Source organism: Chlamydotis macqueenii, chromosome 3, assembly GCF_036417535.1.
Source record: "Chlamydotis macqueenii isolate bChlMac1 chromosome 3, bChlMac1.mat, whole genome shotgun sequence".
Lineage (NCBI taxonomy): Eukaryota > Metazoa > Chordata > Aves > Otidiformes > Otididae > Chlamydotis > Chlamydotis macqueenii.
The window spans coordinates 74,648,382-74,660,274 of NC_141558.1; the positions used below are offsets into that span (position 1 = coordinate 74,648,382).

General features: G+C 39.6%; 1 protein-coding gene across 1 annotated transcript in view; it reads right to left on the reverse strand.

The window, feature by feature from the left end:
- Positions 1-11,599, reverse strand: part of LYPLAL1 (lysophospholipase like 1) — a 29,652-nt gene extending 18,053 nt beyond the window's left edge. The window contains exons 1-2 of the mRNA XM_086744965.1: positions 11,456-11,599; positions 7,098-7,197 (exon numbers count right to left, since the gene is read on the reverse strand). Coding sequence (XP_086601091.1) covers positions 7,098-7,197; positions 11,456-11,540 — 185 coding nt within the window. The 5' untranslated portion in view covers positions 11,541-11,599. The remainder of the gene's footprint in view (positions 1-7,097; positions 7,198-11,455) is intronic.
- Between the last annotated feature and the right edge of the window lie 294 nt (positions 11,600-11,893).

An 11,893-nucleotide genomic window follows, 5' to 3' on the forward strand; every position in this document is an offset into this window, starting at 1 on the left:
TTAGACTGCCATTTCAAGATGATTCTATACACCTATTATTTGAATGTCTTAAAAGGAAACTTTATCCTGTACTATCTTTAAGTATTTACCATCCTTTCAATCTTTTAAACATGTATTCAAATAGAAGTAATCTTCCCTATTGATTTCACCGCAAAGTTTCAAAATAACACAGATCATTCCAGTTTTCACAAACTGAAGATAGGCTAGCTTCTGCTAATGTGAGATATACCAACAATGAAAATATAATGAAAGCAGAAAGCAATAACATCGTCTTTTTCCACCTTTCTGGAGCATAGATTATATACTCTAGATCTTCTTAATTACATTTAGAGTGCTAAATAGCTTGAAATTATGTTATATTACCAGAAGTGGAGAGTAACTGAATGATGCTACACAAGGTTCAAATTCAGATCTAAAAATATGCCAAATTGTATCTCCAAAATGATGCTATTATCACAGTGGTCCACATAAAACTACACGTGTTTTTGTTCACTGTCAAGTAAATCACTGTGCTTGTCAAAAGACAAGCCAGCCCTACTAGCTGCTTTAAACAAGAAACATAAGAGTAGCAGATAGCATGTTCATAAACAGTAAATATTCTCCCCCCAACTTTTTCTCCTGATGCACAATTATTTCACTGCCTTCACACTCAGTGCTATGATCACCTTGCTAACGCAGTCACATAAAACCCAGACCACGAGCGCTGGCTTACAGCTTTCTTGAAGTTCCAGACAGAACTTCCTGAGATGTCAGACAGAACTGGGAATTTATAGTGAAGTTAGACTTCAAGGTTCAAAGAAAGAAAGAGAAAGATCAAAATTTTTTAAATCCTCACTTCTACTTCCTCCCCAAACGCATCTCCTCTGAGGAGGCATAGAGTCACATGAGATATTGTGGTGTTTTCTTTTGGAAGTCTATGCATCCCTTCAAGAAATCCACACTGCCAGACTGCTTAAGTTCTAGAAGCAAGTCTTGACTCTCTTAAAGCTGGTGGCAGGTTTTTCCAATGAAAGCAAAGTTACACCACAGTCCCAAATTCTCTGTTAGCATAATCTCACTGCTAATACTAGTACACCACAACAGAAAATCTCATTCATAACTCTGCTTTTTAGTTCCCATTGTCTGCTTGAAGCAGAAAGTGAATTTTAAAAGAAAAGGATGAGAAGGCAGACAACCCACCTATTCAAATCATAAGTGGAATTCAAAGCTCTAGTCCAAGGTATATCTTATGTTAAAACTGAGGTTCAACACATCTTAACAATGCAGCTTTGCAGTATGGTAACATAGTGTAAGATCTGTCAAATTCAAACAGCTTAAACTTTGAAGTATACTTAAAAATATATATATTTTTAAAAGGAAGGCAAGAGCAATCTCTATGAGGAGTAATTTTGTCTGTTTCACAGAGCGGGCTGTGCCTGCTCACTCAACCACATGCAAACACTTTTGATAGAGTTGTTCTGGATGTACACTGCCTGAAATAAGAGCTGAGCCAGTACAGAATGGTTACCTAAAGAAATACTATGCTGACAGCTTCTGTTACTTGGGATAAATGTTATTCATTCAAAGGACGCCGCAATAGAAGCTGACAAACTCAACAGGTCAAATCCTGAGTTTGTTTGTTTCCTTGTTTCTGTTTGGTTGGGAGAGGGGGCTAGGAGGAGAAGGGTGACAGAAGAGGGTGTGGTGTAAATTGTGGGGATTTGTATTAATCAGAGAAGTGGCAATGATGCTATGGTTGACAAGCCCGTAAATTACCTTTTCTAGACGCTACCAGTACCCCAGCAAACAGCTAATAGTGGCTGCTTTATGAATTCACTGAAAGAAAGTGGCGAGAGGCAAACCAGGGTCCAATCTGAATCAGTTCTCCATTCTGGAGTTTGAAAGTCAGATTCAGAGCAGTATCTTTCAGGAGCTGTTGGCAAACAACACTGAGGACAGATGAATGACACTAGCTAAGCACAGAAACCCCTGAAAAGACTGTAAAGCAAGAACACAGAATAACACACAACTTTGAATCCCACAACTGCTTGCTGGAGGGGCCATATAAAAACCAATGTTTCCAGTTCTTCTGTACTGGAAAATGGTCAAGGGAAGAAAAAAAAAGAGGAAGGATGTTTAAGAGCATGATGTAAAGAGATTAGAAATCCAAGATTTTTGCCATCAAGTTCTACTTTGTTTTCCTGAAGCATGTCTGAAGCATCCCTGTCAAAGGTTTATTGCATTCCACATGGTATTTAGCATATGACGTAAGCATCACACGTATGCATATCCATATATTTTCCTCACCTAATGCAACAGGAGAAATAAAATGAAAATATCAAGTTCATCCAAGCATGCTTCCATCATTATTATGCAGATTACGTTAAATTTCTACTTACAGAAGGAGATGAAAGAACCACCCCGTGATGCAAACCAAAACCTTTTCCATTTCTCCCTCAAATTTCCACCTCTAAAAAGACTTCTTTGTCTTAAATTTATGAATGAGGTTAGGGCTTACAAAAGTGAAGCATTAATAACATTTGCTTGAGCCAAACATAGTATGATAGGCACCGTGCATGCTCCCCTACACAGCTCTGCCAATCCAGCTCAAGTCTGACCTGCAGTACCCCTACTGCTTTTCCAATCCCAGGTCTCTTGCAAGTAGAGACTGCCAATGTAGCTGAACGGTGCCAAACTGTCTGGTGGTTTTGTGATATAGCCAAATGGGGACTACGATGAGATGAAACTCATTTCCACCCATAAGCTGAGCAAAGATGTGAACTTAGGTGAAAGGATGGAGTACCAGGCCATATAATGCCGAGCAGTCCTTACCAGCCACATACTTAGAGAAGAGGAAATTTAGAGTAAATTGGGAAAATAAGCAGAAAACAAACTCTGCATGGAGACTTATTGGCCACAAAAAGGTATGTTGAGTGAATGTCAAAGAGATCCACAAAATAGCCCAAGAAGTATTTATAGTGTAGTTTCTGACTTGCAAAAGAGAAGGACTGTCAGAATGGAATGCTCGACAACGCAAAGAATCTTTGACCTAGATTTTTTTAAGGGAATTATAGAAGGTAAGGTATACTTATTAAAACAAGTGAAGCCTAAATGGTTTTAGCTTTACCACGTTAGCTCCTGCAATGCCAATTTAAACTATCACTTTCTATTAAAAAAAAAAAAAAAAAAAAAAAAAAAGGCTAAATTGGGTGGTATTCAGTTCTGATTTAGAAACTCAATAGAAACCTAATGTTTAAGTCACAGTTGTAGCAGCTGAAACAGTATTTAAAGCTGTAGCGATCCTGACTCAAATAAAAAAGAAAAAAAGAAACCCTTTCCTCAAACTATTACTGTAGACGTGGCTTTAGGGATTGCATCAGCTGCAATTTGAACTTTTTTTTTAATTAAAGATATACATTAGCATTATATTAGCATTACAAGGTAGAAGGAATAGAATTCTGTTGTGTTTAATAAGTTTAATCTCTGTACAGAAGTAGTGAAAGAAAGCTAGACAAAGTTAAGAGAGCAACCTATTAAAGTGAGTTCTTTACTAATTTCTAAGTATCCCAGTTGCCTACATTACAGAGAAAAAAACCCCAGATCTTTCTAAGTGATATCTAAAAATTTTCATTTGTAAAGTAAAATTTGCACGCCCCAGATACCTGCATTTAATTTCGAAACATACTGCAAATTCAGGTGCCAGTACTCTCACTACATCACACTGAGATCTCAAATCGACATTTTCTCCCTTTTTTATCCAAGCACACTTTTTTTGCCATAAGCATTCTACTTAGAAATTTTGCAAGTTCTTCTTTTTTAATAGTAAATTGCACTATCTAAATTCTCTTATTTTCATGCAGGAAATAAACCAAATATGAGACTCGTAGGACATTCCAAAGCAACGGAAGACGAGCGTGACAAAATGCTGCAAACACTTTACCTGTCCAGGGGACATCACATCTCGTGATCATTCTCTACAGGGACTCTGCACATTATAAAAATGATTGAAGAAAAGTAAATCTTTTTTAAAAAGTTACACTTTTAACTAACTATAGAGAATAGAAAAAAAAGTTATTTAAAATGTAGTTCAGTAATGTTCTATTGTGTTTATTCATAAAATCAAAGTATCCTCTCTAGTTTTTGCACAAGTCAATGCTAATGAAGCCAGAGAACGTGTTCTAGAATTCTTCTAGATTATATGCTGGGCTGGTTTTCCAAAATAATTTTCAAACATATTGACTCTTGAATCAAAAAATGTCTGAACCTCTGGTGTTGTAGTAAACCAAAGATAGGTATGTTTCAGTGCCTGGGATAAAATCAAAACAAAACAAACATCGACACAAACATCCTCCACCAAGAAAAAAAAATATTCACTTTTTTGTTGAAAAATGTGAATTACACTGCTTTTCAGAACTCTATTTAATAGAGACAAAGAACGTATAAGGCCAAATCTATCTACGAGCAGAATTATATCCATCAAAAATGTGAAGAGGTATTCTGGACCTGCAGTTTATCTTGCCAAAGACTGTAGCATTGCACTAATATCATCAAACTTGCTTTTACTGGCGTAATTGCTTTGACAGAGTGTTCAATGTGTATGTGGTAAGTTATGCTGGAAAAGACAGGAGTTTATAGACTATGAACTACATCCACATTAACAGTATTTTGCCAAAGAGCATATTAGCCAAGCAAACCTAGTATGGTCTTGCCTAACTTCAAGCTTTTCTTTGATTTCACCATCAGTGTAAAAACTGCTGGGAAACTTTGCACTCTGCCCCTATAACTGACAACGCAATGGCACCCACAGAGACTGTCACTCACATTGGCATAGCTTTCAACCAGCATATTGCTCTGTCTCCACACAATCAAAGACTGGATCAGAACTTTCCTCAGCATAGCTGCACATCGATAACCATTTACCTAAAGGTCTCATTATCAAGTATGTTGAATTCCCCTGCTGGTGCCAGAAACATTTGGAATTCTTAAAAAAATATACATACATACACATAAAATCAGTCCATATATTTAAGTTCCTAATGCAGATATAATTATTTTAATGTCTGCCATTCAAGTCTGGATGTTCTAGGCCTTGATTTTCCTTTCTGTGGAAGAAAGGAGAGGAAAAAATACAAATGCTTGAAAAAGCAGCGTGCTTTGGGCTTGAATAACAAAACAACATGAAATGGGTCTGTAAAGTCTTTTGTTATTTTAGTTCAACCAATAACATGTATCTTCACTAACTTCACTTCAGCACTGCTGCAAACAGTGGCAACACTATTGTACTTAAGGGCATCTGTTTTATTTCACTATGTCAGCTAATGGCACTCATCAGCAACAGAGGGCTGTACACCAATATTCCCAAGAGTACTTCATATGGTCAGTCAAAGACAAACAGTGTGGGCATTTTTTATTCTTTGAATAGACAACTTTTCACAGTTTTGCTAAAATCCACTGAATCAACTGATGCATGACCTCTATCTGCTCTAGAGAACAACTCTGACTTAATTTCACTCTATTTTTTCCCTCTTTTAACTGTTTATTCACATCTTTCTTCCCATCTGTTTACTAAAGTACTGAAATCCAAAGTCTTAGGATAAAAAACAATTCTCCATAAATGCCACTCATTTGAGTTAGGAGATCTTGCTGGTGAATCATTTATATATAGCTTACATCTGTAGTTACACAAAGAAACCAAAATAAATGAGAAAAGGATTGGACCTCAGAAGTGCACTTGGATGGAAAACTGAAGCACTGGCCTAACACATGTTGTCTGAGGTGCATATAACATGTGAAAAAAGATCATTTCACAGGGAAGCAAAACCTCCTGCATTTCTTCAGTACCTGCTGTGTTGACAGGGAAGAAATGGAGCCCATCAGTATGTGTGATGTGCCACTGGTAACTCTAGCCATCACTTTAGCCTGTCATCAATGAAGTAATGAGTACATTATTTACAGAAAAATCATATTCGCTACCTACTAACCCAAAACATACTACCCTGCTTCAAAGACTTCCACTCACGAGCTTGGTTTTTCTGTAACACAGTGAGTACATTCACACTGCAATCTCTCAATTGCTTTTCCTGCCTAAGTAGATCATAAAAATACATGGTCAAGGAAAGGTTGGGGTTTTTTTTTCACATACTAGTGAGTGCCAGAAAAAAAATCTGTTATTATACTTGTTTATACCCTCCAAGAAATGTTTTTCTGACTTTCAAATCTCCGTACCTTGAAAGTTCGTGTGGAATGTCACAATTTCCTTTTCCTTTCAGCATTCACCCATGCTTACGCACAAATTCAGAAAGAAACTTAAGCCTCATTACCTTTCAAGGAAACATTTTCCTAACAGTCACAGACACCTTAAAAATAAATTTATATTATGAAAAATTAAACGTCTCAGAAATACAAGGCCATGTCTTTAGATAGCTAAATACGTAGTCAACTCTAGGTTGCTTTTAGGTAGCCTTTAGGTTTGACCTCATTAACTTTCAAATTCCCAGGGGTAAGTATTTTTATCTACATTTCTGGCCTACCACTGAACACACAGTGTCATTTAATAATGAGATTTGTGCCTACAGCAAATGTTGAACTCAATTCTCATTGAAACAGTTGGGTCAGAATTCAAACTAGAAGAAATGTGTCATTTTGAACTCCCAGTCCTTTCTCCAGCAGCTGAAGATCTTTCACACCCTACTTGCCAAAAAGACTGCTCACCTTCAGAACTGAAAGCTGGCACTAAATACAACAGACTATTTTAGTGGTTAATTTATGGGAGTTCATATAGGTACGACTGTGATCCAGAACATGGCTTTAGAATGTCATTACACTGTAGAATCTTCTTCTATTGATATCAAGGAGATGGAAAGATACTATGAGGACAATACCTGAATTTGAATTAGAGACTGTGATTTACGTGAAGTCTTAACTATTCAGAGTCTTAACCACTTAAAATCACAGTCTCTGGGCAGCAACACACTGCCGAGCTCCAGTTATGCCAAAAAGCATATACATGAGAAATAAGAAGGAAGTGTTATGACAGTCTGTATTGATATTCACAAGCATATTTTGCAGTACTGGAATAGAGCAATTTAATCCTACAGTTAAAATATATTAAACAATACCTGGCAGGAGCCGTTGGGTAGATTACTTTTATATGTTGGAAAGTCATGTCTTGATTCAAAATTTGTTTTATCCATGCTCTTGCTCCTTGGCCAGTATCACCTGTATCACATAGAAGAGTACAAGAATTATTCTTGTGCATTTAGAAATAATTGATGACAAACGTATTTCTACCAGATTGACCCAATTTTTAAGTCACAAAGTTAATCCTCCAACATGCTAAAACAACTTTCTAGAATAACCTCAGTTCCCTTTCCAATGAAGATAGACTCAAAACTTCCTACAAACAGACTATTGAAGAGGTTCCACAACTTAAGTTTAATAAATACTTTACTACATGCAATGGCTTAAGTACCTCCTCATCAGGCACAAGGCCTTACCTCTTACTTGCAACTCACCTTATTTGCTGATAACAGTGATAAACAAAAAATACTGACGAGCATCTCAAAAAGCAAGATAAAATACCTGCTGCTCCTCTTAGAAAAGATAATTACTTTTACTACAGAATTTTATGTTAATCCACTTCAAAACCTAGTCAAGAGCAATAAAAAGGAGCTTCACATTTAATTGTGCTAATTACACATAGGCTTTTAGGGAAGTATCAAACACTCACAGTGTTCTGTAAAAGTGCTCAGGGGATGAGTTTGGGTTAAAATATCTGGCAGGCTCCTCAAGAACCTTAATCTCAGTTCCATTTGAAAGCTAGTTGAGATCTGACTCTCCTTGTGTTTTTTCTTAGTCTTATCAAATCAGCCTATAGCCAAAACCCGTGCAGACTGAAGTGTTCTGAACAGATATACAGGATGAGTTCTTATACAGACAGCACGTGCTCCTTTCAAACAAATATACTTATATACACCAGTTTCTAGAGCTTGCCTTTGCATCACCGGTATCTTCAACTGTAACTTCACTGCCACCTCTCTGAAAAGCACGCACACACAAGTCTCCAACAAGAGTTAAACAAGTTAAACAATGCTCCAAGCTTGAGGAAACTGGCCCATCAAGGACTAGGGTTTATAGTAGGCAGTAATACAACACGCAGTAATGTTCAACCTAAAAATCTGGTGAGGATCAGCAAACTAGAATTCCACTACTGTCACTCATGCCACTCGACTTTAGTCTTGTTTGAAGTCAAGTCTCCCACATATTAACATATCAAACTGCTAATCTGAGTTAACAGTATTCTCTATTACTTTACCTCAAGTTGGTCGGTTTGACTTTAGAACTCACCCTATTCTTTTCAATAAAACGGCCAAATTACAAGAAAAAAATATCACTGCCCTAAGCCAGGCTTACTGCCATATTACATGGGTTAATCAGAACAATGTCACATGAAATTCCCCAATAGAGAAAATCAACTCTTGCCTCAGCACTCAAACAAAATTAAGTGATCTTTACTTATACATGCAATTAATACAACTTCAGAACTAAAACAGAAGGTAAGAAGAATCCAAACCTAGCATTTTTTTTTTTTTTCTGTTGAGCATAAATGGCATAACCATGAAGTTCTCTGACCTAAATGCTCCAAGTGACAAATAAGCAATAGGGTCGCAAAACTGACACAAATCTTATTCTGTGCTTCACTGAACTATAAAATCAAACTTACATCTTTAACTGGATGCTTCAGAACACATTCCCACAAGCACTTTGCTTATGCGAGTAGTACGGGCTGAAGTCCAAACACACCTCTGATTCTTAGTAGATAAACTTGACATGCAAGGATTTCCTCACAGTTGCTGTCACCTAATTTATGAACAATGTATCTTAAGGAGGCTTGAATAAATGTGGTGGTTTGGTTGGTTTTTTTTTTTCCTATACACTCTTCAGTTAGAAAGTAAAAAAGTCTGGCCTCTGCAAACACTTGCACAGGACCAACCCTCAGGTAGGTCAACATAAGCAACTATCTGAATTCTTACAGAACTGGGACTTACTTGGGTCTTTACAAACTCTTTAATGGTGCAGGACACATCTTTTATTACTTACTCACATTTCTTAAGCTTTGCCAAGATCAGAGAAACATTTACAGTTAATTAAGCTAGCTTGTCCTGAAATAGACATGAAATGTCATAGGAAACTATCATTAAGGGAAAATTCAACTACGACCTTCTGTGCATCAAGAGTCACCATGGTTCACATGCTCTGCAACTGTTGTAAGCAGTTGAGATAATGCATTTTGCAGAGCTAATGCATTTTGATTTGGTAAAAATAGAATTTGGAAGGGAAGGAGAAAGAGAGGAGACTGTGACACCAAACAAAACCCAACAATCTTCTGAAAGGTTTGCGTTTCAGACTGTTCTTACGCTTTAGCATTCTAAGAAGCAAACAACGCACAGAGGATTCTGCTTTGAGTCTGTTTACAAACCTGAAAGAGACTGATGGCAGCAATATAATCTTTTTCCCCTTCAAGTAAAATATGAACTATTTTCCTTTCAAATGTAGCTTGAATTTCCAAATTTTCTTTCTGTACAGTGTAAACTTAACAACATGTAAAATGTAGACTGGATATTAGGAAAAATTTCTTCACCGAAAGAGTTGTCAAGCATTAAAATGGGCTGCCCATGGAAGTAGTGGAGTCATCATCCCTGAAAATGTATTTGGACTTATTTAGAAGACATGCAGATGTCACGCTCAGGGACACGGTTTAGTGGTGGACTTGGCAATGTTAGGTTAATAGCTGGACTCAGTGATCTTAAAGGTCTTTTCCAGCCTAAACAATTCTATCATTCTATGCATATTACAACATGCAAAGTTGTAAATGTAAGTCTAAAAAATTATTACACATTGTTATGTCCATTTGACTTCCCTGCTGAGCTACCAAATGGATCTTCTACCTAAATCTGATATACAGTACTGAGAATTTTCTAATATTTTTTCTATACTATTTTGCATTTACATTCCCCACTTGTTATAATTTGTCTGGAGCAAGCATTATGAACAAAACAGATTTATACCATTTGACGGCCACTTTCCATCACAAGCTCTGTACAGAAGGTTTACAGTTCAGGTTTACAGGCCAGCCCATAGCAATGGCACTGTGGTTACTGCTGTTTTAAATTCTTTTCTGCTGAATGCTAAATAAAACCAAATAAAAGCACCCCTGTACTTCCCCATAGCAAACATTATGAATGAAATAATATAAAAAAAAAAAAAGAAAAATTGTAGAGTACTTGAACCACAGGCAGAATCAACCTCTAACCATAATCTTCCCTTACTCCTCCAACATGAAAATTATTTCCTCAAGCATTAAAGCATTAGTGTTAACAAGAGGGCTGAAGACATCTTACAAACTCTTTCACTTTCATTCTTTAACTCTGAGAACTTGAGAAAAGCAAAATTAAACTAGATTGTAAGAATGAAACTAATACAATAACATCTTTGTTAAACTAAATAGAAACAATAGCTAAAAGCATAACTAAGAGAAAGACACTGAGAGTTGAGCACGCGACCACATGCACATGGACAGCTCAAAAGAATCAATTCCCAAAGCCCTGATCTAATAAAGACCTATGATTACTGTTTTTTTTAAAGTCATATGGACTTCGTTGTTATTTAGCAAGGTAAAAATAATCTTTAACAAAAAACCCCAGCAAAACACACACTGCCCTCCTGCCCTGAGACTGGTCACTGATGCAGGTAAATGCAGGCGGTGGCCATGAAGCCAGTTTGGACACAGCTAGGACCCTTCTGAACAGAGAGGAGTCAGTCTAATGCTGGCTTTTAAAAGCTGACAACAACACTCTCAGTCTGATTCTAAAACAACCGAGAGCCATTTTAATTACAAAAGTCATACTTCACGTGTGGCTACCTTTAGAGCGGAGGAAATAAGAGAACACCTTCCAGAACACGTTTGTTCTTATGGCAAAGAAAGCCAGGCTGGTGTATAACGTCACCGTCCCTAAAACACACTCCACTGACCCTCGTGAGGTCCGGGGAGGCTCAAACCCTAGACCTAGTCCAGGCAGACGCACACCGCCTTGCCCACGGAGGCGCCTCCTCGCCGGCCAGCGCCGCGCTGTCCCCAGGGACAGGGTCACTGTCCCCGGGGGTGAACAGGGGAGACCAGAGCCGCCGGGACAGGGACACCTCACCCCGCTTCTCCTCGGTTTCCAGCCGCGCCGGCGGGCCCGTCCCGCTCATCCCTCAGGCCGGGCCCGCAGCCTGAGGGGGCCGACGCCCCCCCCAACCGCCGCGCTCCTTTGAGGGCCCCGCCGCGCAGAAGGAGGCGGCGGCAGCCACCCCGACCCCGCGGTCGGAGGACGGCGGCCTCCCCTGGGGCAGCACCCCTGCGCCAAGAGACACCCGCCGAGCCCCGCCGCGGGGTAGCAGGGGAGAGAGAGGGGGGGGGGGGGGAAGCAGCCACCTGAGCCGTGCAGGAAGATGAGGGAGGCGGTGTGCCTGCCCACGGGGGACACCACACTCCTCTGCAGCGCTGCACGCGCCGCCATGCCCGCCGCTCTCCTCTTCGTCACGGCCCGGCCCGGCCCTGCCCTGCCGGTAGCGCGGCCCAGTGCGCCGGCGCAGAGGCGGCCCTGCGCCCGCAGCGCCGGGACGGGACGGGACGGGACGGGACGGGACGGGAGGGAGCAGCCGGCCTCGTCCAGCACTTCGTACCGCGGCCGGTAGGCTCTTTCTCCCGGCCCCCGCTCTCCTCAGGCCCCGCTGCCCCCAGGAGCAGCTCTCCCGGCCCCGAACCTAAAAAGTTCTCACTTTCAATGCCGTGCCCCGTTACCAAAGCCTGTTGTTTCTACAGGCCCCGTATTTAGAAATCCCATAGAGTAGGCAAACCGGGGATCAAAAG